We start from the raw sequence: 24,399 nt of genomic DNA, 5'->3' as shown, positions 1-24,399 counted from the left end.
CTCTTGGTACTCTACAGTATATGAACACAAGAAAATTTGATACATAAAGATCAAATATTTAAAGGAATATTCCAGGTTCAATCAAGTTAAACTCAATCGACAGCATTTGTGGCATAATATTGATTACCACAAAAATTAATTTCGACTCGTTCCTGCTTTTCTTTAAAAAAAAACAAAAGTCAGGGTTACAGTGAGGCACTTACAATGGAATTGAATGGGGGCCAATTTTTGAAAGTTAATTTTTTTTAAATGGTAATTAACATTATGCCACAAATGCTGTCAATTGAGCTTGACTTGTATTTAACCCAGAATATTTCTTTAAACTAATAACTTTATAATAACAATAAAAACTTTAATTAATAACAAAACATCAACCATAAATTTGAAAAAGCGATACACCACATTAACCACATTTAGAAATACATTTGGAAACATATTAAATATTTGTATTTTATTATATTCTTCAAATATCAGTTCATAGAGCCCCTGCAGTAACTTAATGTACCCCCAGGGTCCATGGACACCTGGTTGAAAATCCTTGGCTTAATGAAAGAACTAACAGCTAAACATTTCTGCCGAGGGAAATCCTGTATATAACAAGCACTGAGCAACACTTGTCCATGTTACGCATATTAGGCCTACTTCTTACTAAAATGAATTGCTATAGTAATAACAACAACGATGTAATTAAGAGCAAGTCCACAAGACAATAACATATAAAGACCATGTACTTCATTATTTTTACATATGTAAATAGACACTAATACACTGTCGGAATAAAGGTACTGTACTGTACTTAAGGTACTTTTTGTTCATAGAGGAACAAAACACAAAAATATACCTTTAAAGGTACATAATAAGTCCTTAGGGTAAAATTTTGTACCCAAAACGAGTTTTAAATATTCTTTATAAATGAGTTATAACTAACAAGAGGTACAATATAGGCCGCTTTGAGGGTACCACCCCAGTGACGGCCCTTGTACCAAAAAAGGTAAAGTTTACTACTTTTTTTTTTCGAAGCACTCTAGGCATTTCTGATTGTCCACAGTATACACAAAACTGTATACATGTTAATAGGGATGCACCAAAATTTCGGCTACCGAAAAATGGCAAAAAATGTGGGGACACATCTTGGACGACAGTTTAAACAGAAACCGTTACTTTAAAATCCGGTAACAGAAACACTCACAGGGAGAAAAAGCATAGTTTATGTTGAACTATGCTTTTTATGTTAAGTCCACATCCCCAAAATGAAGTGATCGCTCTCTTGGTCATTAGCGCATTAATGAAGAGCGTTTTCCAGTGCTCCGATAAAGTGTTATTGTGTGTCATAGCCATTACTGTCAAGCCCCAGTGTGACATTAAAGAAGCATAAAGGCACCATTTAAGTAGTCCATATGACTTGTGCATCATATTGAAAGTCTCTTGAAGTCATACAATAGTTTTTAATCACAAAGGATGCGTTTATTAAGTAAATAAATAGTCTGCATGCTCAGCATGCTTCAGAGAAAGAGCGCTGCTCTGTTGTTGACACTCATTGCAGCACAGAAGCACTACTGTTTCTACTGCAGCTCAAAGATCTTCCTGAAATATTCTGCAAAAATAAAAGCCAGAGGGTTTTAAAGTTAAGAAATTACAACTGAAATTTTATTATTGTATAATATAACTTTATTATTGTTATTATTATTTTTATTAAATTACAAATGACTGAGCAATGTGATATCCTATCACAAATAAAATGAACACAAAAGAGATCCGTTAATGAATCCATTCCAGGTCCACATACAATGTTGTAAAATACAAAGTGCCAATAGAACTGGCATCATGTTCACTGAAGATTTTCACAGGAATTACTGTTAATTTTGCTGCTGCATTATTCAGTTGAATAGTTAACAATAAATGTTTTCTTAATAGGCTACACATTTTTTATGTAATTCTTCTCTGTCTACTCTATTTTATAATGAAATATGTAGTTACAGAAAAAGTGTTTTCGGACTACCCCTAATAATAACATTTAGAATTTGTTAAATTATTCCAAACAAAGTCTAAGTTAAAGTAATTATTTTTGTTTTTTGGCCCAGTGTGTCCAGAATTTTTAGTTTCAGCCAAGAATTTTCATTTCGGTGCATCTTACCCCAATACATGTAAATTTGTGTAGAGACACTCATTTCTCTTGGATTAGGTTTACCCTTAAGCTCAGACATTTAAACAGCAAGGCCAAGCTTACCATGCAGATGAGACACTTGAATCTGTCCCCTCGCGTGAGCTGCTTCTCCAAATCTCTGATCCGTGTTTTTAGGGCCTCCAGCGTGCTGAGGGAGGGGTCATCCCATACTCTAAACCAAACAAAGAAGAAATCCATCAGAGATTGATTACAGAGTCACAGTGTACCCAGGGCTCTGTTGCTGAAGGCCACATGTTATGAATTCTAAATTACACGTGAACAGTAATCACAAGACAGATTGCATCATTAAATGAGGTGCATTCAGAAGCAAATTTAACACTGTAATACATGAATGTGCGCATCCCTAAATTCTATTGTCAAATTTGATGAACAAAAAAACGACAAGGAGTACACACTGCATACATGTACAGTACGTTCATGTTCAGATGTAAATCTTGCCTTGTTTGCCTAAAGAGGGATATCAGATCCTACAAAAAGATCTTACAAAAATGAGCATTAACTTTATGCAATGAACCATCTTTTGTTAGGAAAAAGTACAGCATAATTCCATGAATGAAAAAATAAAATCAAAACAAGCATGGGCCAGGGTCAGAGCTTAACCTGGGATCTAGGCAAAAAAGCAACCAAAGTTGACAAAAATGCCCCACATATTTAAAATGTTGTGAATTCCTGTTCTTATTTTTATTTTTTTTGTCTGTTCATATACTTCAACATTTATAACCACATATTCAGGATTGATTTGTTGCTGTAAGATATCAGTATTACGTCTCGGAGGCGAAATGTTGTTAAATGTGTTGCTAACATGAAATGGTTTTTGATTAACTAAAAACTCCTAAAAAATCTGAATGTGAAGAAAACACTCCCAACAACTCTTACATTTCGAACAGCAATCATATCCTAATCTCCTTTAATGGTAGACAATAGAGAGCTATAAAATCTAGCATACTGTAGCGTCCGGACAGTTATTTAAAAAGCATTCTAGCAGAGCGTTTATTGTGTTCTATATCTTGTGCATTAATTCCAGCTACTTTTATATTTGATGTTATAGATTTTATTGGTAGCAGCCATAATTGTAAATAATGTATTTCAATTAATTTTATATCTAAATGATGACAGGCTGTGAGTTTTTAAAGGTAAGACAAAATACGCCCTCATCAGAGCTATCAAAAATCCTCCTGAAAATCAGTTCCATATTGTCTCTTAATAAAATAAATGTTTGCACCGGTGTGGACAAAAATGGCACAGGATAAGAAAACTGGATAGACCCCTGTAGCGGCATTTGCCACAGCAAGTGAGGGACGGAGGTGTCACAACAGTGTGCAAACATTGTCTCAGTGTAATTGCTTTATTAGCGTGTCCACACAGGGCCGGGCTGCGAGCACCCTAAGGCAGACTGTCATTTGTCAGGAACGGTCGTCCTTCTTGCCTCACTAACCTGTCCTTACTCGAGTGTTTCCACTTCACCACAATTAAATAACACTCACTCAGAGCCCCCTAATCCCCGAAAGGAACATGGTCAATGCAGCAGCATTTAATCAGCTCTCAGGAATTGAACTATGACAGCAGGAGGTTTAAGTGATCCATCAAAAATGCCTCATGTAATAGCCGCCAAATATAAGCATAATGAATGCTATTTTTTTTCTCTTGCAACTGTCTGGAGGAAATATAAAATAACTGGCCTGATTCTCAGGCTAGATACCCTTTGGAGAGGTGATGGAGAGCAAAAAACAGCTCCAAACCAGAAATGTTACAGAGGTACATGGTTAATATAGAAACACATTATTGAGGTTAATGTCCAACCAAAAAAGCAGTTTAAAATAGAATTATTGACATTATTTACTTTCTGAATGCATATTCCTGGTCTTATTGCGAATGATTAATCAGTGCACATTATTCCAAATAAATATTTTTTTTGTCTTCGTAATCTTTGATCAAAATGCAATCATCTTTACTGTTCAACTTAGGAAGAGGGGCATTCTTTGTTATTTTAATGGTGATGATGCAATTTCTCTAACATGTGGGCGGACATAAACACATGTACAAATCACTTGCAAGTAAAAATTGGAATCATTTAAAAAAGTATTTCATAGTTTTTCTGCGATCTGACCCACCCTGACTGATAAATGGATCAATCAAGCTGATTAATGACACACTCCAAAACGAATGACACACACGCTTCAGTTAACCTGCCAAAATGTAGCCCCACTGAGAAAGAATTGATTTGTGACATTGTTATTGAATGGGTCAGCCATGTATAATTCCTCAAGTGTCCTTCTATGTGCAAACATGACCCCAGATGCATGTTTATTAATGCATAAAAATCTGTCCCAGTACACATGGAAAGAAATTTCAAATCCCTTTTCCCAACAGGGTTTAAAAAGTGCTGCATCATGATCCTTTATATATTTCTTCCAAGAACATGGCAGAGATGCTGAGGAAGCTTGGTGGAGGCACCTGAATCAGGAAATTATTGGGCAAAGAGAGTGGAAATGGTTCAGCTCACAACACAGGCCAGATACCAATCTACCTCTCCTAGATAAGAAACCACATGTAAACCACTAGGCCACAGCTCTAATAGTATTTGTGTTTTTATTATGTGAGGCTAAGCTGTGGTTAATCTGAGGCAAATATAAATTCTGTGATTAACACAATTTTTGTAACGTATACACAATAAAGCATTCAAAACGGAGTGTGTTTGTGTTCAGATACACTTACATTTCAAACTCGCTGTTATTGCAGGTTCTTGGAGATGTTGTGCTTGTGTTGTTGTCAAACTCTCCATTACTTGTAGTTGGAGTTTCTACACGCACAAAAAAATTCAATTAATGCATTAACACAAGCAAAAACAGTTAGCTCTACATACTGTAGCAAAAAACAGAATATGTAAAAAAAAAAAAAAAAAACACACACCTAAGACCATCCAAGGCTCACCTGAGTTTGCCAACTTGGTTCGCTCTGGAGAAAATCTTCTGGCTGTGTCCTCACTTTAAAAAAAAAAAAATGGTTTAGAGAAATGAAAAAGGTACTGTATATAGGAATCCTAATAAAAGTGTGCTATTTGTGTCTGTGCATACTTTAAAACAGCTCCTCTCTGCGCCTGTCTCTCCTCTGCATCTCTGGGTTCATTTCCCGAACAGGGAATCACATCCGCCTCTGTGTATCTGAGACAATTTGCTTAGGAAACATTGCTTATCAAAAGAAAGCAGTGGCATGTGCATTTTAAGTCTAGGCCTTCAGTGCGATTCATGCCATTAAGAAAACATAGTTTCACAAAGAATAAGACACCGTATGCATCATACATTACGTGGCAGTCAACTAATAATACCAATTGACATTTTAAAAACACATCTATGCATGACAGCCAGAACCAAGCAGGTCTAATATGAAGAAAAAGCTTTCTAATATATGAGATTTAAATGTTGCTTGCAATAAATTTATTTTCGAAAGGGTACACGGTTAATTTTCAAAACTTGATCTGACACTGAACGTTCCAGCCAGCCTAATTTACACTTAGAAATCTCCTGATGTTGCTATAACAATGCAAAAAGCACTTACCAATTTGCTTGAAGTGAAAATCAGTCCTCCTTTCCTGTTTAATTAATCAATCGCACGATCATGCAGAACATCTCAACGGCAATAACAGTAGTGATGACAGCCGACTCATCAGCAAGATCTCGTGCTCTTTGCTTTCAAATAACATACATCACTTAAAGTGTGATTGCGTCACTCAAGGCCAGCTAGAAGGCCTGGACTGGCACATATCCTGAAGGCCACACCCACCAAGAACAAATAAATAAATATCATTGGCTGATGAATCTGACAATCTTACTTTAGATGCCCATTCATTTGAACTGTTGGGATTCTGCAGAAATTCTGAAGGCCTGATGGGGTGGAGCTCAGACTCACGCACTGCTTCAGTTAAGGAGCATGGCTTCGGGCATGCGATTTGTGAAACAGTTGTCACACTTTGCTTGTAAGCATCGAGGAATAAATTCTGATTGGATAAAGTTTTTGCTATTTGTTTGTAGATGAATTAGGAGTGGAAAGCAATTGTAAATCAATGAGAATGAAAGGTTGAAAAAAGGTTTATTTATTAGGCATGTTATGCCAGCAGAGAAGGCTTTGCTGGCCCTGAGAAATTGCCACTGTAAGAAAGGCTTAACCCGTGTAACATTCATACAAACAAAAGCTGTGCCGGAAACTGTGTTGACTGATAGCATGAATAAGGATACTGGGCTTTTCCATACTCCAAAGTATCATCACCATCCACATCCAGATCCGCATCGCTGTCATGGTGCTCTTTGAATGTACTGCTCACCAAACCTAAAGACAGAGAACAGCAAAAGTTCAGCATCAGAGTTAAGCCTGGGGGCAGTAATTGAGTAATATTGGCCAATAAAAAAAAAAAAAGATGTAAAATACAAAACCTTAAAAGTGTTTATGCAGAACTAGAGCACAAAGATTGTGTACAAAGTGTCAAAATAGATAGAATGTGCGTTCACTGTGTTAGAGATACTTACTTCAAAAATAGTTAGAGATGTAATTTGTCATAATGTGCTGAAAAAACACAAGTATTTACACCGATCAGCCACAACATTAAAACAACCTTCCTAATATTGTGTAGGTCCCCCTCAGCGCCAACCCGCATCTCAGAATAGCATTCTGAGGTGATATTCTTCTCACCACAATTGTACAGAGCGGTTTTATAAGTTACCGTAGACTTTGTCAGTTTGATCCAGTCTGGCCATTCTCTGTTGACCTCTCTCATCAACAAGGCATTTTTATCCACAGAACTGCTGCTCACTGGATGTTGTTTGTTTGCACCATTCTGAGTAAATTCTAGCGAATGTTGTGTGTGAAAATCCCAGGAGATCAGCCATTACAGAAATACTCAAGCCAGCCCATCTGGCACCACTGATTATCTAATCAGCCAATCGTGTGGTAGCAGTGCAGTGTATAAAATCAGGCAGATACTGGTCAGGAGCTTCAGTTAATTTTCAGATCAACCATTAGAATGGGGAAAAAATGTGATCTCAATGATTTGGAGTGTGGCATGATTGTTGGTGCCAGACGGTCTGGTTTGAGTATTTCTGTAACTGCGTATCTCCTGGGATGTTCACGCACAAGTCTCTACAGTTTACTCAGAATGGTGCCAAAAACAAAAACCAAAAAAATCCAGTGAGTGGCAGTTCTGTGGATGGAAAGACCTTGTTGATGAGAGAGGTCAACAGAGAATGGCCAGACTGGTTCAAACTGACAAAGTCTACGGTAACTCAGAAAAGCACTCTGTACAATTGTGGTGCGAAGAATATCGGGTTGGTGCTGTTTTGGTGGCCCGAGGGGGACCTACACAAAATTAGGCAGGTGGTTTTAATGTTGTGGCTGATCAATATATAACAACAAGAGGGTCTAAATGGCCTTTGAGTCCTGTTTGATCGTCTCTGCTTCTGTTTGACCCCTGGATCAGTGCTATTACTGTAATCCCCTTCTGAAGAGGTTAACACTCCAACTACCTCACGTGTCTGCTGTGTACTAATAACACACACACGCGCACACACATGTTGGTGCAGCTATCATGTAGCAGACATAATGATTTTTATACTGTACGAACTATAGATTCTATCCCCTAAACCTGACCCTCACAAAAAATTTTATGGATTTGAACTCGCAACTCCAGGGGTAGTAGTCAGCATCTTTACTCGCTGAGCTACCCAGGCCCTTCAGCTTTATTTTTATTGATGTATTTCAGTATTTGCAGTGTGGTTTAATTACTGTGCAGGGATTGTGTGTGTTCTGTACCTCGGAAACCTCTGAGAACAGAAACCATCTGTATTCTTCTCTGTTCAGCCCATTCAAACTCACTGCCGGCTGACAGCACAGAGCCATCTTCAGCAACACACATGCCATCTCTCTGTAAAAAACACACGCACACACACATATAATGATGTGCACACACACATCATTATACAGTATCATGTAAAAATGTCCCTACAAGCCTTGAGACACCGTTTTCATTTGCTACCTGCCCTAAGTGCCCTCTTCGTGACAGGTCACAATTGTAAGAAGTGAAAAATAAAAACAAACAGACGTTTCACATGCAGGTTCAAAGTTTGTATGGTCCTTCCGGCCCTTCTATCACCCACATCTACCTGTCTTATACATCCTACGACTGACTGAGCTGAACAAGACAGCTGCCTGAACAAACAGGATGTCTCATTCCACCTGTCAGTCAAAAACAGACATCACAAACAGCATGTCAGTGGAAAACAGATCTAGGGGAGCTACAGACACAGAGGTTCACAGTGGGCAGAAAAATGGCAGTGCATGGTAACTGAGGCAAACATTTTACCCAGCATCTTTGTTTGTGTATCACAGAAGAAGAAAAACAAAGTAATACAGCTTGGATTAACATGAGGTTAAGTGAATAATGACCGAATTTTTATTTTTGGGTGACCTATCCCTTTAAGATTTTCTTCACTGGAATTAAGGGGCATAGCCAAAACTGTTAATTAGAAGAGGGTGTCCACTGTCCACATGCTTTTGGCTATGTAGTGTAGGTTCATTCATTCTCACTGAGACCTCAAGTACACAATGACATCATACCTGGTCCTCCTCCGCTTTCCGTCTTTTCAATTTCCCAATGCGTACTGTTGAAAAAAAGAAGGGAATTTTATGTAAAACAACAACAACGACAAAAAAACAGCTGTTCTGGACAAACAGAATTGTGTTGCTGCTTATGACACTGTTTGAATTAAATTTGTTCTTATCTAAGAATATGAAACATAAATCAATTTTTGATTTGACTTTTCTCTAGTGGCAGTTTTATGATGGAAAATCGTGAAACAGATAATAATGCAAAACACCAGAGCGGGACAGAAACAGGTCAGAGACATATGATCTCAACCTGATATAAAATGATAAGACAGAAAGATCTCTATCTCCAGAAAACCAACAATGAATAAATAGCAAGGGAATTGAATCGATCTGTTTATCTGATTATGAAATAAGGACAAATAAAAGATTTCTAGAGTTCTCTCCAACACACACATACAGGAAGTAAAATTCAGCACAGTGGAACAGAATCCACCACTCCATTAAAATCTCTGTGTTTTTTTTTTTTTTTGCTGAGCTGCTAATGATGTTAAGGGACATTAAACTTTAGGAGCCTCAGCTCATAATAGAGTCAAAGAGGACAGTAGAAACAGAGCAGGGCCCCTAACAATCACAGTGAAGTTGACCATAACAGAGAGATGATCATTAATTAGAAAGCGAATCTGATCAATTAGCTGTAACCAAACCTCCAGTGCAACTTTTTTTATTTTAATGAAACAACATAAAGATTAATAGTCCTGATAAATGACTGAAGTTTCAATGTGATAGAGTTCCAATCTTTTCAGTACAAAGATTCTATACTATGTAGCACCAGTACAATTTTAACCATCCTATAATTCTAGAGTTGATTTCTCTTTAAAAGATTATTTTTAATCAATGCTGATTAGTTTTCTGGAATATTAGATAAGTTTGAAAAATCTCATAGTTGTTCACGTGAAAAAATGAATGATCTAAATAAATAATCAAAGTCTTGGTACTGTATCCATAGTTGTGTGCTGTATGTGATGGAACAGCTTACCAGACAATAGGCAGGAAGATACATGTGGGAATCCATAGTCATGAATAGCATTCACCTTCTGTTTGGCGTAGCACCTGCACCAGCAGACCTCCTTAACTGTTAACATATCAATAGGTTAAAGGTCAATAGTCCTTTGCTAGTGAGGGTGCTAGGTCAAAGGTCAGGGATGGTGCTTTAACTATTTGATTTTGATTGTGACTAAAAGTGTGGCTGACTTCGGAATGGCATACTACCATACTGCTATTTAAATTTCTACATAGCCATTCTGAACTCAGAATTATTGCTGTTTAAGGACAATTTGTGATACTGTGTGAATATCTTCCCCTTTTTATACAATTTAGAGACTTATTTAATCAAGCTGTTTTAATATTTACTTAGATTTGGTCATATCCAAGCCCCTCTGAAATCCCAAACAAAAAATAATAATTTAAAATAAAAGAGAGAAATCTATGGAATATTATAAGATATTGATATTTACAACATACCACTGAGTCTTGTTTGCCTGTTTGTTCGCACTCGCAAAAATGTCTGAAATGAAAAAGGAGAGTATGAAAAACTGAAACTTTAATACATATAATCTCAGTTAAATAGAACTAGAATAATCTTGGGAAAAAGTGAAATCTTAATATTTATAATCTCAGTAAAATTAGAACTAGAATAATTTCAGAAAAGTGAAATCTCAATATATATAATCTCATCTCAGTAAAATAGAATTAGAATAATCTCAGTACAACTCAACTTCTTCAAGAATGAGCCTAAATACTCATCATGAAGTCCAGTAGAGGGCAGCACTATACTAAGGGCTGTCTTCAGTAGTAAAGAATATTAGGAAAGTTCACCCAAAAATGAAAATTCTGTCATCATTTACTCACCCTCATGCCATCCCAGTTGTGTATTAATTTCTTTCTTCTGCAGAATACAAATTATGATTTTTAGAAGAACATTTCAGCTCTGTAGGTCCATACAATGCAAGTGAATGGGTGCCAAAATGTTGATGCTCCAAAAAGCACATAAAGGCATCATAAAGGTAATCAATATGACTCCAGTGTTTTAATCCATATCTTCAGAAGTGGTATGATAGACGTGGGTGAGAAACAGATCAATATTTAAGTAATATTTTATCATAACATTTGGATCCCAGTAGGGGGCGATATGCATGAAGAATGTGAATCACCAAAAACACAAGAAGACGAATGTGAAAGTGAAAGTTAAAGTGGAGATTGACTGAGCAGGAAGGGGAATTTATGGTAAAAAATTACTTAAATATTGATCTGTTTCTCACCCACACCTATTCTGAAGACATTGATTTAACCACTGGAGTCTTATGGATTACATTTATGCTGACTTTCTTCTGCTGATTTTTGGAGCTTTAAAGTTTTGGCATCCAGTCACTTGCATTGTATGGACCTTCAGAGCTGAGATATTCTTCTAGAAAAATCTTCATTTGAGTTCAGCAGAAGAAAGAAAGTCATACAAATCTGGGATGAGATGAGGGTGTGAAAATGATGAGAGAATTTTCATTTTTGGGTGATCTGTTCTTTTAAACACTTGGCTGACGTGGAGTCAGGGACAGGATTAGTCCACACTGAAATGAGTTTGATCTAAACTGTAAGTTATGAAAGTTGCATTGATCATCCCTTTATGCCTAATAAGAGAAATATAAGCTAATGCTGTTATTTATATATGAAATAGTGTGCATTGTCTACCCTGTTCTCACCTGGTACCTGTCGGAGTGCACAGCCTCATCAGCAGGATGTGGAGAGGAAGCAGAGGAAGACCCCTCTCTCTTTATGTGGATCGAGAACAGAGACTGAGAGAGACAACAAATATTATTGCCTGTGGAGATAAATAAATTATACATAACAAGTGTTGTGAAGTACACTGGTGTCTGTACCTTAGGCGGCCCAGCGGCAAGACACTCCTTTTGAGCTGGACCCAGACTATAAATAGTAGATAGCATTATTAACAGAACTCAACTACTCAACAGAACTATTAGCAGTAAACACATATTTCATCACCACTGCCCCGTTACAAACAACACTCGCCCCTGCTATAAAAACACTCAAAGCAGACTTGCTATGAAACCAAGGATCAGGTGGTGAATTGATCTCAACCAAAATTTCCTTCACAGTCAGATAAAAAAAAAAGAAGAAGCTGTCTCTACTGGGGTCCTGTACAGCAGGAAGGCTCTAACACACCCTGGGGCCGAGTTCAATTTGACACAATTACTGTCCACAGCTCTGTCACTAAGCAGATTACAGCTATAATTTCTTTATTGGAGAAATCTTTCATGTGTTCAGAGTGGCTAATGTGCCGCCCTGCCTTGTCTGATGCTGATAGCAAACATTGAGGAAATGCGTTATTAGCTTGCTATGATTTTCACAGGGATTGCCTTGAGCTCGACTGGCTGTGAAATGTCACGAACAATGTAACAGCTTGTAATTTGTGATGTTGCAATGATGGAGGAGACAGAGAGAGGGATGGAGGCATGGTGCAGATGCCCAGAGGGTGTAGATAAATATGCCATCAAGACCTGGAAGCATTTAATATGCCTAAGGAAGGGACAGGCTATAGGGAGGGGGTGTCAGGGAGTTTATGTACAGTGTGTGTGTGTGTGTGTGTGTGTGTGTGAGAGAGAGAGAGAGAGAGAGAGAGAGAGAGAGAGAGTTTTTATAGTCACAATCTGTCTTAATTCTGCCCTTCCTCCATCTTTGCATCTCTCCTCGTCTCGTCTTTTGATCTCTTTACTACAAGCTGCGATGCATTTTCATGGTTGAGATGAGAGTCAGAGTGACAGAAAAGCATGCTGACTGTCAGTGTCGTTCGACACAAAGAGGCAGAAGCAGTTCAAACAATCAAATCTACCCTCGACTGATTGGCTGTTGATTTCAGATTGAACTGGATGGACAGAAAAACAGGAGAAGGCGAGAGAAAAAGAGGGCGGCTTAGTGAACAGAGCTGATAGATTATTGATTGCATCATAGTGACTGTATTGATTGTATCATGTTCATACAATGGAATATGACAGTTTTCATCTTTCTCCCTACGTTCAGTGGTTAATGTCCATTTTTAACAGGTAGGGGTGATTATCGGGACGTTGGTGGAGAATGATATATTAAAAGAGTGCAGAGGAGGTATAAATATGGGAAACTGTACTTTGTTTTGCAATTTATTTGGAATTTGGTGTATGATGGCAATAAAACACAGACATGAAACACTATGAAGTAAATGGAGCTGCAGACAGCAAGTAATCACTGGTGTGGGAAGGCGCAAATTAAAGCTTTACTATTTTGTAATATTTATTACCATTATTTTTAGGCTTTTTATTAGACAAATACAATAGAGAGTAACAGGAAATTATTCAACCTGGTCTCATAGAATCACGTTACTCTACCTACGTTTTTGCTAAATGATTTTTATGTGGCTCCTTGTATGAATTTTGTATATTTCTCACACAATGTTATCTTATGAAATCAAAACACTTGTACTATAGCGTATGACTTTTAAGGAACACATTTAGATATTTGCGTTACATAACCAACTACATTTACAAGCTTTTTCAAGTGCAATCAAATTGCAACGTAACTTAACTGATAGAGCATTGCACTTGCAAAGTGAAGCACTGGGGTACAAGTCCAAAAGAGTATGCAAATGAACCACAAGTGTTAAAGACGCACCACAGAATGTCGTGGTTGCTTCAGCAATTGTGTTTTTCATGTCACGTTTTCTTTTATGAAACTATTAGTTAGGTTTGAGTTTAAGGTTTAGGGTAGGGAGGTTGGTTTTGTTGATTTAAATCTAGATCGAGCATTAACCTTAAAAACTTCAACTGTTTGGGATGACATTTAACATGCTTGTTTGCGCCACACATTGTTTTCACCTCTGAATTGCTATGGTATGTGTAATGAACAACATAATCATATTGCAAAAATGTGACCACAGTCATGTAACTTTCATGAGATCAGGCTGAAAATAATGGGGTTATAGGTGTTAGTATGCGATTGGGACATGTTGTAGGCCGGATTTGAACCGGATTTTGAAGGACCAACATGTCTCCATTAACCAAACACATTTATAATTACTAAATTAATAAAGAGAAATATGAAAGACTGTTACAGATGAGTGGATATGGAGTAAGTACCTGTGGTGCATCTGCACAAGTCGCTCCATTTCCTGTTCCATGTGTTCTTGCAGCTCTCCTGGCCGCAGCACAGTCTGACAGATTGGACACACTGGAGTCTGAGTGTCGTACAGGCCCTTTACTTTACCTGGAGAGACGGGCACAAAAAAGACAAATATGAGAATTCCCAAAGCCAGTTGCATTAAATGTAACTATCTATCTGTCTGTCTGTCGGTCGGTCTGACTGTCTGTCTGCCTGCCTGCCTGCCTGTCTAGTTTCAGTTAAACCTATGAGACTGATCATTTTATTCAGTGATTAAAATAATTTACTCAAGGCTGATGCTAACAAGGCAAATCTATTACTCAAATAAAGCTCATCAATACAGTCACAGACAGCTACACATGACAGCAGAGAAAAAGCCAGCATTCTCTGTCTCCTTCTACCTCAGTGAACCCATCACGGCTTAACAAGTGGTCAAATGAAAGCAAATAAACCTGAATAAAACATGGATTTGTAAGAGCTGTTTGAAGCCATGCCCTTGAGAAAGTGACGGCCGGTCCCCCCATGAGTCCCCTCTCTTTTCAAATTTCACTCACACTACAGCTAAAATAAATTCACCAACAAGCAATAAGTGCTTGCTTCTCTGCCTAAAGCCAACCAGTATCAGTAAACAATGAAATCCCTCGGCCAAAATTGAATTTATAACCATATTACCTGCACAGATAACGTCGCCCAATAACAAGATGATAAGAGGAATTTGATTTCATTTTGGGATAAGCATGTCTTTTTTTTCTCTCCTCTGACTAGGGGCCTTTGAGAGAAACACCTAAATGATACACCTAAACACGGAGACACTGCCTCCTCTCTAAAAACTGAATGATTTAAATTAAGACACTTTTTTTTAACAGCTTTGATTTAACCAGTATGTTAGAGAAGAGCATATGTTTTTGGGCAGTAACATTTTTAAAGTGTATTTGTAGAAAACAGAATAACCTATATCTAATTATCAACATGTCTACTGCTAATATAAGAGAGCCGATATTAAGCATAACAGCAATGGGAAGCTTCACTGACAGTCTGTGTATTGCTCAGCAACCCACAACAGTGGATCCTGCTTTGGCTTCATTTCAAACTATTTTCATTTGCAGAGCAAAAATAGTTTAAATAACTGGCCACGTTGCATTTAAAATCGAACTCAAAACATTTTGTTTAAAGAACTGTTTTATGAACACAATATCACTCACTCTTGTGCATGCTGTTGTACTGAATGTCAGCACAGCTGTGATTACCTACAACCAAATAACAGCTGTGCTGTTGGTGAAAAAGTATTCTACATGTAAAATTAAAGAGCAAACAGGAAGCTCTTTTATACTCCAGAATGTCACAAGAGAACAGGCAGATATTCTCAGATAGTCCCCTTCTTTTTTGTAAGTTATAGGATGACTGCACATGCCAACATCCATATGACAACTGCCATCATCATGAAGGGAGATGAATTCTGATATGGCCATGAACTGACCTTTCCAAAATGCCATATTTCATACTGGCTTTCTGTTACATTACGACAATATGTCAGGAGCCCAAAAAAGACAACACTAGAGGCTTGTATTTCAGAGATGCAAAGGAATAACCAGTCATATTGCTCAAGGCCAGAACGTGGCTCTCTCCATAACTGATTGACACAAACTGTATTGGTTGCAATGAGTTTTTCCAAATTTAATAGTTCACATTGGTGATTGGGTGATTCAGATAGCCCAAGAAAGATTGTTTAGGACAAACCATTTCTTAAAAGGGATAGTTCACCCAAAAACAAATATTCTGTCATCATTTACTTATCCTCATGTTGTTCCAAACCTGTATGACTTACTGTCTTCCATGGAACACATACTGTAAGGAGGTGTTAGGCAGAATGCTAGTCTCAGTCACATTCAGTATATGGAAAAATATTATTTTTGTGTTCCACAGAAGAAAGTCAAGGATTTGGAACAACATGAAGGTGAGTAAACTTCCTGGTTACTTGCGTAACCTCCATTTCCTGATGGAGGCAACGAGACGTTGTGTCGATGTAGTGACACTAGGGGTCACTCTTGGGAGCCCGAAACACCTCTGGTCTTTGAAAAAAGGCCAATGAAAATTGGTGGGTGGTATTTGCACACCACTACCCCGAACATATGGGTATAAAAGGAGCTGGTATGCAACCACTCATTCAGGTTTTGTGCTGAGGAGCCGAGACAAGGTCCCGGCCATTTCAGCGGGTAGTCCAGCGTTGTGGCAGGAGGGACACAACATCTCGTTCCCTCCATCAGGGAACGGAGGTTATGCAAGTAACCAGGACATTCCCTATCTGTCACTCACTCGACGTTGTGTTGATGTAGTTACACTAGGGGTCCCTATACGAAACGCCACAAATGGCTGAACTGTGTTGCGTGAACTGGCGGTGTGTGACGGGCAGACCACTGTGTGCCTTGTAGCCAGCGCACCAGGCTGACACGTTACCTCCCCCAATGCTGTTATGAGTGTCAAACGGCCCTTCGGGGACAAGTCAACTGCCCAAAAGATAGAGACTGGCTAGCCCAGTCGTGGCCTCTTATCCTCTCTTTTTTTTTTCTCTCCCCCCAAAAAAAGAGTGAAATTTGTCAACTGACTGGGCCACCAGGTCTATGTCGGGGGGTGTCACTCCCAAGGGGAAGACACCGTGGACACCACACCCCGCCCGGGGGGCGGGGGGTATTTTGAGTGGAAATACATCACATGGTCTTGCCGAGCTTTGTCGGAAGTATGTCATGTGGAGAAGTCCCATGGTAGGAGTTTCTACAAACATGGTGACTGGGGCAGAGGGGCCTCTGCCCAAGGAAGACGCAGTTTACCAACAGGGAAACGAATTAGCGGAAGATATACGTCGCATGGGGTTACCTATGGGGAACCAACACATGCGGAGCACCTACCCCAGTACAGGGCTTAGTTAGCACATGTACTGAGCCGGCAGCAAGTTTCTCCGCAAACTCGTCTGCCACAGGGCTCGGAGGAAATCATCCAGGGAACACAGTTTGTGAACACTACTGGGAGTCAACAGCGCACGTCTTCAGCTCAAGGGAGGTGAAAGGCGCTATGCGCAAGTGATACACTCGGCCAGCTGTCCTGGACTTACCTGCTTGTACCTGCCACTACACGGGACGAAACCGGTTCCACCCGGAGATTGTAGAACCTCGCAAAGGTGTTGGGTGTTGCCCAGCCTGCTGCTCTGCAAATGTCTGTTAGAGAGGCGCCACTGGTCAAGGCCCAGAAGGCCACCACACTCTTGGTAGCATGGGATCATAGCCCTGCCGGGGCGGCACGTCCTGAGCGTGATATGCCATTGCTATGGCATCAATGAGCCAGTGGGCGATCCTCTGCTTGGAGACAGCGCTTCCTTTCCGCTGTCCACCAAAGCAGACAAAGAGCTGCTCAGAGACACTAAAGCTCTGCGTGTGATCGAAATAGATGCGTAAAGCGTGCACCGGACACAGCAGCGTTAGGGCTGGGTTTGCCTCCTCCTGGGGCAGCGCTTGCAGGTTCACCACCTGATCCCTAAAAGGGGTCGTGGGAACCTTGGGCACATAGCCCGGTCGGGGTCTCAGGATCATGTGAGAGTAGCCTGGACCGAACTCCAAGCACGTTTCGCTGACAGAGAACGCTTGCAGGTCTCCTACCCTCTTGATGGAAGTGAGCGCAGTCAGAGAGGTCCCATGAGGGAATGAGGCATGGTCTGAAGGGATTCAACCTCCTGGCGCCTCTCAGGAACCTGATGATCAGGTCTTGCTTCCTGAAGGACTTACCGTCCACTGTGTCGTGATGTGCTGCTATAGTGGCTACATACAACTTCGAGGTGGAGGGGGACAGCTGCCCTTCCAACCTCTCCTGCAGGAAGAAAAGCACCGATCCGACTGGGCATTTCTGGGGGTCTTCACATCGGGAAGAACACCACTTAGCGAACAGACGCCACTTCGAGGCTTACAGGCGCCTCATAGAGGGGGCCCTAGCCTGAGTGATCGTCTCTACCACCGTGGGTAGTAGGCCATTTAAGTCTTCCATGTCCCGTCCAGGGGCCATTGAGATTCCAGAGGTCTGGTCATGGGAGCCAGATGGTGCCCGTCCCTGAGAAAGAAGGTCCTTCCTCAGGGGAATTCACCGGGGGGGGGGAGGGGCTGTCGCGAGGAGCGTGAGGTCTGAGAACCATGTCTGGGTGGGCCAGTAGGGTTCTACCAGGACAACCTGCTCCTCGTCCTCCCTGACCTTGCACAGGGTCTGTGCAAGTAGGCTCACTGGGGGAAACGCATATTTGCGTAGTCCAGGGGGCCAGCTGTGTGCCAGCGCGTCTATATCGAGAGGTGCCTCGGTCAGGGCGTACCAGAGCAGGCAGTGGGAGGATTCTTGGGAAGCCAACAGGTCTACCTGTGCCTGCCCAAATCGACTCCAAATCAGCTGGACCATCTGAGGGTGGAGTCTCCACTCTCCCCTGAGGGTAACCTGTCGTGACAGCGCGTCCGCTGCAGTGTTGAGGTCGCCCGGGATGTGAGTGGCTCGCAGTGACTTGAGGTGCTGCTGACTCCAGAGGAGGAGACGGCGGGCGAGTTGTGACATACAACGGGAGCGTAAACCGCCTTGACAGTTGATGTATGCCACCGTTGCCGTGTTGTCTGTCTGAACTAACACATGCTTGCCGAAACCTCTGCAGGGCGAGCGGAATTGCCAACAACTCGAGGCAGTTGATATGCCAACGCAGCCGCGGGCCCGTCCAGGAGCCTGCGGCTGCGTGCCCATTGCATACTGTGCCCTAGCCCTTTTTGGAGGCGTCTGTTGTAACCACGATGCGCCTGGAAACCTGCTCTAGGGGAACGCCTGCCCGTAGGTATGTGAGGTCAGTCCAAGGGCTGAAGAGGCGGTGACAGACCGGCGTGATGGCCATGCGATGTGTCCCGTGGCACCATGCCCGTCTCGGGACTCGAGTCAGGAGCCAGTGCTGAAGCGGTCTCATATGCATCAACCTGAGCAGGTGGCCACCACTGAGGATGCCATATGCCCCAGGAGCCTCTGAAACAGTTTCAGTGGAACCGCTGTCTTCTGTCAGAACGCCTTCAAACAGGTCAGCACTGACTGTGCGCACTTGTTCGTGAGGTGCGCCGTCATCGAGACTGAGTCCAACTCCAATCCGAGAAAAGAGATGCTCTGAACCGGGAGCAGCTTGCACTTTCCCCAGTTGACCTGAAGCCCTAGTCGGCTGAGGTGCAAGAGCACCAGTTCCTTTAGCGCCTTGGCTTGGTAGACTTGCAGGAGAGCCATGACGTGCAGGGCGGAGGCAGCTTGTCCAGTGGCACCGTAGGTCTTGGCCGTCAGGGACGACGTAAACCTACAGGCCTTGGATGGGAGCTTTGGGCGCCTGCGCCAGGTGGCCTCACGGTGCATCTATGCACCGGGGGGATCGCCGAATAGACCTTGGCCACCCCACCATCGAGGGTAGTGAGGGCGGGGGAGCTGAAAGATCGAGACCAGGCAATAAAAGGTGCCTCCCACGACCTTGTCAGCTCCTCGTGCACTTCCAGGAAGAAAGGAACTGGGGTGGGGCATGGCTGTGAGCGGCGCCGTGAGCCCAGGAACCAGTCATCGAGCTGCTCTAGCCCGTCGCTCGCGGCTGCCCAGGAAAGCATGTCCGTCATCTCCGCGTCAGCCTGTGACTGGGCGACCGTACCCGAGGGGAGGAGCCCAGCTGAGGCTTCCGCATCCGACTGGATGAGCCTGCTCTCCGATGCTGCGCTCGAGAGCTCATCACTTTCGTGGGCTCCGAGCAAGAGGTCGAACTCGACCGTGAGACAAGCTGGCGGACTCATCCGGAAGCCCGATCGGGGCAGACGAGCGTGCTGGGGAAAGGAAGGTCCGTGGGGGGATACCCGGCAGAGGTGGTCCCATTGGGGTCCCCAAATTGCCCCCAGTGCTAGCCGCGCTGGCCTCATACCCATAGGTAGAAGGACCGAGGCGGGGAGCCGCTGGGGTGGCTTGCTTTCTTATGAAGGCAAGCCACGACCGCAACTCTGCCATGGTCATGTGCTCGCAATGAGTACATGATCCATCCATGACCGCTGTCTCCACGTGGGTAGCGCGTACCATTGGCTATTTTTCAAAGACCAGAGGTGTTTCGGGCTCCCAAGAGTGACCCCTAGTATCACTACATCGACACAACGTCGAGTGAGTGACAGATAGGGAATGACAGTTTTCATTTTTGGGTGAACTATTCCTTTGGATGAACTATTCATAAATTCACTAATCCGCAGAGAAAGTCTGATGGTTTTGTGTTGTTATCTGATGTCCTAAAGTTATAAACAACTGTTTAAAGGAAATCATACTATTTAACGTAGAAAAAGAATAGAATAGAATAGAATTCATGTCAGGTAAGGGAGGTCCCTTAAAGAGCACCTATTATGGTTTTTAAACATGCCTAATTTTGTTTTAAAGGTCTCATACTATAGATGTACTTGCATCCAAGGTCAAAAAACACTTTAATTTTCTCATAATTTAAATTGCAGCATGAAGGATTCATTCTAAACCCCTCTTTTCAGACAGCCTACTATGCTCTGATTGGTCAGATTTCCCAGTCTGTTGTGATTGCTCTACCGCTTAGTGTAGTGTTTGAAGCTGTTCGTGAGCAGCCAATGAAGACCAGAGGCGGGTTTTTTGTTACCAAATTACGTAGGTCAGTACAGGAAGTAAGTCTGGAATTACTAACGACTCGTTTCAGGTGTTCAGAATCGGTTCTTTCTTTTGGGAGTCAATAACTCCATTTGTCGTGCACTTTGATTTTTGAAACTTTGCAGACATTTTTACATTCACAAACAGCTATATAACACACTACATGAAAGGTAATATTTGAAAAACCATAACAGGTGCTCTTTAATGGTTTCTGCCATTATTCTGCCTTTCAATAACTCCATAATGGGAGCGACATTTCAGTAATCCGAGGGCATGCGAGAGGCTTGCAACAGACAGGGCACTTGTACCCTGACAGACTTTCTGAGGAGAGTAGCAGTTATAAAACAGAATTGGCCCACTCCACACCTGCCATGAAGCCCAGTCAAGTAGACTTAAGCCGTCTGGTTTGTATTTAAGTCATCAAATGTTTCATTTTATACAGGGGATTTCATCGTTCCTGCAATATGCTTTCTGAAGTGCAGGAGAACATGCAAGCCTTGGTGAGTTTTTTTATTGAGGAAAATAATGGGCCATTGAAAAAGGCTGCTTAATAGGCAACATAATAGGTAATGTAGCAACACATCTGCTGTGGCAAGTCATTTCCTTCGTTTTCAAAGGTACAGTATATTCTTGATTCAGACTTTTTTTTCATTAATCAGCTTAGAAGCTGCTTAATCACTCTGGCACTGTACCAGGTACATGTGAAAAGTCCAAGTTCACTGTTATTGAAGGTAATCGATGTCTGAAATAGGAGGCAGAGTAGAAATATTACTGCCATAAATTCTAAATATGCAAGAGAGACATCAAAAACTTGCATGTTCAATGCTATAAACTGGCCTATTAGATTAAAGCAAAAATGGCTCCCATTAAGATCCTAACTGTCAAATCAGTTAGCTCATTTTGTGCTTTTCCCGCCTCTGCATGTTTTTACAGGCCAATTAATGTCTCATTAATGAATATTTAGTGAATAATCAAAACCATCTGAAACATTTCTTGCTGAACAAAAATGAAAGCAGACATATAATCTGATGTATGTCCAAGGTGCTTAGAAATGAAAAGAAACACATAACAACAACAACCACAGCAACATACAAACAAATGCATGTGAACTTGAACCATATCTACAATTCAACAAACCTGGCTTTATCACAATCATATTTGTTTAAAACTTAATTTTGATATAAGGGTAACAAGTATTTTATTATTTATTTAATTACAGTATTTGGTAATCATTTACAATAAGGTGGTATTCATTAACATTATTGAGCTACATTAGTTAAAATGATTTAACAACAGACACAAATTTTTTAGCACTTCTGTAATCTTGGTTAATTTTAATTTTAACATACACTAATACATTTTTTAATTAAATGTTGCATATGTTAACATTAGCTGATGCATTATAAACTACTATGTGCAAACAATGAACTTTAATATTTAATATTTAAGATTAATATTTTTATAAATTAACATAAACCAAGCATTTATAAATGCTGGAAAAATATATTGTTCATTGTTATTTCATGATACCTAATGCATGAGAACAATAAAGCATTACCATTTATTTATTTATTGTCATATTTTTATATTTCTACATGACATGCCATTTTACTGTCCTCAATGAAAAAGGTAATTTCTTGTATTTTCAACATTTGTCTGGACAGCAAAGAAAATAATTGGTTTATACTCGTAATTTGTTTATATTTGTATATTATATAATTATTATAAAATTATATCATAATTATTGTGCATGCAGTTTTAAGACCTCATATCAATTGAGAGAAGACATGAAATATTTGTACTTTTAAAAATTCATTTGTAACACTGCAGGACCATTGAAATGAACTAGTGGATATGTATTTGTCAACTACCCATAAACATGTCTTTTCCAGTTTTTGGTTTGTAAGCAAACAATACAGAATCTTAGAAACTCTGTTGACGTTCTTACACCCAAAAAACAATACACACACAAACACATTCAAACCAAAAACACGTAACTCTAGTTTGAGTCTGACTGCATGTTATGTCTCAGATGCAGAGAGAGTGATCAGAGTCTCTGAAATCCCTGTATCATAACTGTCCCCATAAAGATGAGGAATAGACATCTATACAGCTGCCTGATAAAGCTGTGGCACTCATCACTCCAGAGAGCTGATTGCTGCCTTTAACTGTGTGCTGTATCGAAGAGTTCAGCCCTGGTGAAACATTAAAGACCAAGTTCAGTTCTAATGATTCAGCGGATTCTTTCAGCTTAGACTCGAGCAAATCTCTAATGAAATGTCTTTGAATTTCCAGATTTACATAATCAAATAAAAGGTATTTTTATTTTAGATTTTTATTCAAAGTGACTTGCAGTGCATTCAAGCTATACAATTTTATCAGTACATGCATTCATTTGAATTCAATTGAATTAAACACATGGTATAACTGATGATAGTGTGGCTACAAATAAAGCTAAATGTTCAAATGGGGCTGGCTGTTGTTATTTATCAAATAGGCTACAGAGATTCTCATCAATAGGATATTGTGTTATTGTGATAGCACAGTAAAAGCAGTTGATATTGGGAGTGATAATGATTCTGCAGATGTCCTCAACGTGTTTAATTAATGAACAATTTAATGAATGTTAAATAACAGACAGGCTGATCAATAGTACTGATGTGCAAGAGACCACTGTGTGTGTGTGTACAGGTTTGGTTATGCTTGTGAGGGGCACATTTTTGAAAATGTCCTTACTAGTAAAGTGTGACAAATGTGATAAAAAAACCCAGACATTTTCAGCGGTCTTCACTAATTAAAAAGCATAATAAATTAGCTTTATCATCGTTTGCTTTAAATATACTAATTTTAACAGATTTCTGTGAGGGTTAGTTTTGGGGTAGGGTAAGGGTTAGTGCATAAAGCATAGAAAATTTGTTTAACTCCATATAAAAACCCAAACCATATGATATTTCCTCACCAATAGTGACACAAACGTGTGGCTATATGTGTGTGTTTGTGTGTGTGTGTGTGTGTGTGTGTGTGTGTGTGTGTGTGTGTGTGTGTGTGTGTGTGTGTTCAGAGACAACACAATACTGTATGATGCGCAAGGTCAAGCCAACCAACAAGCCTTTTTAGAAGTAGAGAAAAAATAATGCAAGCTGCATTACGACAATATGATGTATTTAGTGTGATATTCTAATGACACTGAATAACCCTCATCTTACCCTGGGTCATGACTCAAACTGTGGTCTGATGGTCATAGACCATCATTCCCCTCTGATATAAACTCCCATTATTTGATGGGAGGGTGCTGCTTTTTATGGTCTCCCTGAGAACTCATCAGCTGGAGCTACAGGTCTGTGCAGACAGACACTTCAAATAAACCAAGTCTGAGAAACTGAGAAACTGACCAAGATGAAGACACACCTGCAAACCATAGAATTGGAGAGAGACAGTACTGTCTGAAGTCTACAAAGTGGAGGGACTAACTAAAGCACACCTGTGTATGCAAATGCATGGCTACAAATGTGAAAATATGTATGACTGAGTGTAAGAGAATGTCCATGTGTGATCATGTGTTTATTTGTACATACATTTGTGTAAGTGTGTGGAGGGGGTTCATTTTTACACCTGAGACAGCTCTGTCTGCACAGAGCATAATAGGCCAGCAGGGAGTCAATGAAGCTACAGCTAACACCTCATAAACTTTGAGCTTGAGGGGCCGAACTGTGCTAAACCTCACTGGAAAAACACACACACAC

The 24,399-nt window shown here is 40.5% G+C and overlaps 1 protein-coding gene across 6 annotated transcripts in view; it reads right to left on the bottom strand.

The window, feature by feature from the left end:
* The window catches only part of LOC127424494 (E3 ubiquitin-protein ligase RNF220-like), a 54,506-nt gene that overhangs the window by 1,950 nt on the left and 28,157 nt on the right, over positions 1–24,399 (bottom strand). For 2 of the 6 annotated variants that reach the window (XR_007894483.1, XM_051669770.1), the window contains exons 3-14: positions 13,957–14,083; positions 11,710–11,755; positions 11,533–11,625; positions 10,301–10,343; positions 9,816–9,911; positions 8,789–8,832; positions 7,985–8,096; positions 6,418–6,508; positions 5,260–5,346; positions 5,096–5,169; positions 4,901–4,985; positions 2,228–2,336 (exon numbers count right to left, since the gene is read on the bottom strand). Coding sequence is in view for 5 of the 6 variants with exons in the window: in XM_051669770.1 (XP_051525730.1) it covers positions 2,228–2,336; positions 4,901–4,985; positions 5,096–5,169; positions 5,260–5,346; positions 6,418–6,508; positions 7,985–8,096; positions 8,789–8,832; positions 9,816–9,911; positions 10,301–10,343; positions 11,533–11,625; positions 11,710–11,755; positions 13,957–14,083 (1,007 nt within the window). In the remaining variant the exon portion in view is untranslated. Of the gene's footprint in view, positions 1,595–2,227; positions 2,337–4,900; positions 4,986–5,095; positions 5,170–5,259; positions 5,347–6,417; positions 6,509–7,984; positions 8,097–8,788; positions 8,833–9,815; positions 9,912–10,300; positions 10,344–11,532; positions 11,626–11,709; positions 11,756–13,956; positions 14,084–24,399 lie in introns of all 6 variants that reach the window. The other 4 variants (XM_051669772.1, XM_051669771.1, XM_051669773.1 and 1 more) reach the window with 4 other exon arrangements.

Source organism: Myxocyprinus asiaticus, chromosome 33 (assembly GCF_019703515.2).
Source record: "Myxocyprinus asiaticus isolate MX2 ecotype Aquarium Trade chromosome 33, UBuf_Myxa_2, whole genome shotgun sequence".
In the NCBI taxonomy this organism is placed as follows: Eukaryota; Metazoa; Chordata; class Actinopteri; order Cypriniformes; family Catostomidae; genus Myxocyprinus; species Myxocyprinus asiaticus.
The sequence above is the reverse complement of the archived record's forward strand: the minus strand, read 5'-3'. Positions and strand labels throughout refer to the sequence as shown.